The sequence below is a fragment of the Otolemur garnettii genome, unplaced genomic scaffold (genome assembly GCF_000181295.1).
Source record: "Otolemur garnettii isolate 467f Iridium unplaced genomic scaffold, OtoGar3 scaffold00280, whole genome shotgun sequence".
NCBI lineage: Eukaryota > Metazoa > Chordata > Mammalia > Primates > Galagidae > Otolemur > Otolemur garnettii.
This window is the reverse complement of record NW_003852675.1, coordinates 158,080-161,769: the sequence shown is the minus strand read 5'-3', so window position 1 is coordinate 161,769 and position 3,690 is coordinate 158,080. Positions and strand designations below refer to the sequence as shown.

The following is a 3,690-nucleotide window of genomic DNA, read 5'->3' as shown; positions in this document are numbered from 1 at the left end:
CCATAGTAATAGGATTAAAGGCATGAGCCACTGCACCTAGCTGGTCTTGTTTATACTTTTTGTAACTTTTGGCTGTTAGTCTACAAAAAAGGCTGGGCAAGAAGGAAAGAAATCTAAGGAAAAATAAATAATCTAGAAATGTGGAATATACAATCCCTTATTTATTTCCCCATTCAAGCAGTCAATAGTAAACTATTCTTATTTCTCTACCTACTCACTCCTTCAAGCCAACTTCCCTCCATATTGAAAATGCTTCTCCAAAGATTGCCTCAATGTCAAGTCCCCAAAGGCCATCTTGTTCTCCTAAACTTCTACATTATTAAGTAACATTACTCCTCTGGAAATTCTCCTTTGCCTTGATTTTGGTAATTTTACTCTAACCCTGATCATTCCTCTTTCATAGCTTCTTTCTCTCCTCATCTTCATTTCTTCATTGCATCACCATACTGTAGACTCTATTGCATGGTTTAGTTTTTGATCTTCCATTCTCTCCATCTCAGCCTTCCTATGTGATGGACCATCCAATACTGATGTTGGTGATGATCACAGCTAACATCCACTGAAGACTTGTTAGGTGCATTGTAAGCACCTTTGTGACTTACACCATTTGACCCTCACAGCCGGAAAAGATACTATTTCTAAACCCATTTTAACAAATGAGGAAATTGAGAATTTTGTCAAAACCCTGAAAAGCCAACAGGAATAGCTTCCCTTTCAGTCTCCTTTATTGATGAAGATCATGGCATGTGGATTCCTATGGTGTAAGGAATAGGAAAGTGCAGTATTGTGAAGATACTGGAGGTGTTGGAATAGTAGGTAAGAACAGTAATCTATAAATCACTTGTGATGATTTTGTTTCCAGAGTCAGGTCTGAGATGGGCCAATTCTGATTTATGATGCCACCAAAAATCATGAATTTAATATCTCCTAAGATTCTTGCAGCCAAACTGGTCTCTGTTTTTCACTTCATGTAAAAAGCCATGGCTTAAGTGGGAAGATCTTGGCATCACATGCACAAATTATCAAAAGCACTGCTGAGAATAATCACCCCTGATCACTGACTGGTCTCTTCTTCTCACTCCCTCGCTAGGTAATTCTGTACAAAAATTCTGAGACAGACTGTTGTCTCACCTCTAAGAAACAGTCGACAGTGTCCTTTGTGATTCACTGGTGCAAATTTCAACTTCCTCAGATTCTGGGTGGTGCTGGGAGCGCTCTCATTGCTTCTGTCCACGCAGATTTTACATTTCTGGATTTTTGTGTATCTCAGAACTTTCCTAATGACCCATGTATTCCATCACTTTCAACAGCTTACTGCTTTCATTAAAACTTTCCAACTGTAAGAGGACCTTAATGTACCTTCTCACTCCTAGTTCCCAAACCCCACTCTACAGGCCCTGTCCTCCTGCACAAGAGCCCTGCCCTTTTCCACCTCCAGGGCTTTTGCCCCTGCTGCTTCTGCCATGTGACCTGCCTGCCCCACCCCATCTCCATCTGTCAAAATTCCACTCATTGTGTAAGCCCCTTCTCACAGGCCACCTCAACTATTAAGCTTCTCCTGATACTTGGAACAAGACATAGATACCTACTCCTTTGAACCTGAAAGCATGTTGCCACCAGATCTTGCTTTATTTCCCCATACTTCTCTCAAGGCATTCTACTGTCTAGAAATAAGAGGTAACCTTCACGATGCACTCTGCGCCTATCAGGGATTTTTAAAAAGTGTTATCCTGCATTGAGGTCTCATCTCATTTCATAGCTGAAGAAACTTAGCTAGATTGAGGTCAAAGAACTTGCCACCCACTTCACCCAGCTTAGGAAGAGAGAGGCAAGTCTGTGTGCCCAGGCTCTGCTCCATCCTTAACTCAGATGAAGGCCCGTAAGTAACATCCGGCCTGGAGTGTGAAACATCTTCTGCATCCCTCAAGCACAGTGGCTTACAGAGACGACTGATACTTCTAAGGGCCCCATGATGTGGCATTTCTACTCCCCTCCAGTTTCTCCCAGTCCAGCCACATTCCTGACACCCCTTCACTGACCCACAATGGGTCAGTGACCTTAACTTTAGGCTTTGGGATGTGCAAACAAGAACCAATAAGCTACAGCTCCTGTTCTAAACAAAAATAAAAGCGCACAATTGTGTTAAAGTCTTAAGAGTTATAAAGTCTAAGAGTTATACAGCAGGGTGCTGGAGGAAGCGCGGGTCACTCCAAGACTGCCTTCTGAAAGAAAGGATGCCGCAGTTCATCTTAAAGGTTGAAAACAATGTCGAAGTGCAGTTAAGAATTCAGGGCGGCTGAGGGGGCCAAATCGGGGACAGTTTATTAACTGACGCTGGGGCCCCATCCCCACCCCACCCACCTGCTCACAACAGACGCGAGACCGACACCGGGGACAGTCACCGCCAGGGGTCACCCTGTGGCCCGCGGAGGCCGCGGAAAAGGTGCCAGGCCCACCTCCCAAACCCACTGATAGCCTCTGCCTCCAGGCCAAACCCTGCTCCCGCCCCCCAACTCAACTGAGGCCCCCAAATATCTGATATTGTCCACTACTTGTCTCCTGCATAACAATCACTAGTTAAGCCCAGGAAGGTTCGCCGGAATCCCCAGTGGCGCGCCGGGCTGCCGGTGTCCTCCCCTCTCCCTATCCCTTCGACCCCCGGCCTTCTCCCCTCGGTCTCGGGTCCACCCCTGCCCCGGCGCGCCTTCCCTCCCCTCGGCTCTCGGTGTCCTCTCCTCACCCCCGGTCCCCTCCCGTCCCCTCATCTCCGGGGTCCCTTCTTTCCCTTCCCGCGACGCCGCCCCTGCTGCCCGAGCCCCGCGGGCTTCCGCGTTCGGAGGGGCGGGCGCGCCTGACAGACTTGGTCCTCTGCGGCCGCCATAGCCCGGCGCGTAAACAGGAAGTGGAGCTTTTGGTTCCGGATGCCGCGGCGCGGGTGCGTGAGGCCCGGGAGCGCGGGAGGCGCGCGGGCAGCCCAGTTGCTCGCTTCGGCGGAGTTTCCATCGGCCTTAACTTTGCGCTCCCGCTTCAGGTCAGGTGTCTGGTCCCTTCGGAAACATGGCAGAATATTCCTACGTGAAGTCCACCAAGCTCGTGCTCAAGGGGACGAAGGCAAAGAGGTGAGACCTGGAGCTCGCGCGGGAGACGCTTCCGCTTCTTCCTGACAGCCCCTCCCCGCCGGCCCTGGGAGCCGCGACTGTTTAGCCTTTAGCCCTAGGGCCTCGCCTCCTGGGCCTGACCGAGGCTACGACTCAAGTCTCGGCACCCTGCGGAGCCGGGGAAGCTGGGGCGCCCTGAGAGGGGAAAGAGGAGAGGGGACGGGAGCCCCAGAACTGCAAGTCGGGTTCCCCGGAGGCCTCCCTGCACACTTGTGTGTGGCGGCTGTGCAGGAGTCGGATCACACAGGTCACGATGATGACTCCCTTTGTTAGGGGCGATTATTTTCATTATTGTTTCCTATCCCCCTAAAAGAGATCATTGACTCGTTTCTTTAACGTAAGGTACAGAGTGGAACTGGGCTGAATCAGTGGTTTAAGGACAGAGGCTGTGATAGGGATATGGGCTCGACTCTGGGCCCCACCGTTTCCTAAATTTTTCGACTTATGGCAGATTGGTTAGTATCTTTTCCACTCATTTATACTTTAAAAGGATTATGAGGATTAAATGAGGTAACGTGTGTTCAGTAAATAA

The 3,690-nt window shown here is 49.5% G+C and overlaps 1 protein-coding gene across 1 annotated transcript in view; it reads left to right on the top strand.

The window, feature by feature from the left end:
- The first annotated feature begins 2,933 nt into the window (after positions 1 to 2,933).
- FRG1 (FSHD region gene 1) overlaps positions 2,934 to 3,690 on the top strand; it is a 23,495-nt gene continuing 22,738 nt past the window's right edge. The window contains exon 1 of the mRNA XM_003803128.3: positions 2,934 to 3,119. Coding sequence (XP_003803176.1) covers positions 3,058 to 3,119 — 62 coding nt within the window. The 5' untranslated portion in view covers positions 2,934 to 3,057. The remainder of the gene's footprint in view (positions 3,120 to 3,690) is intronic.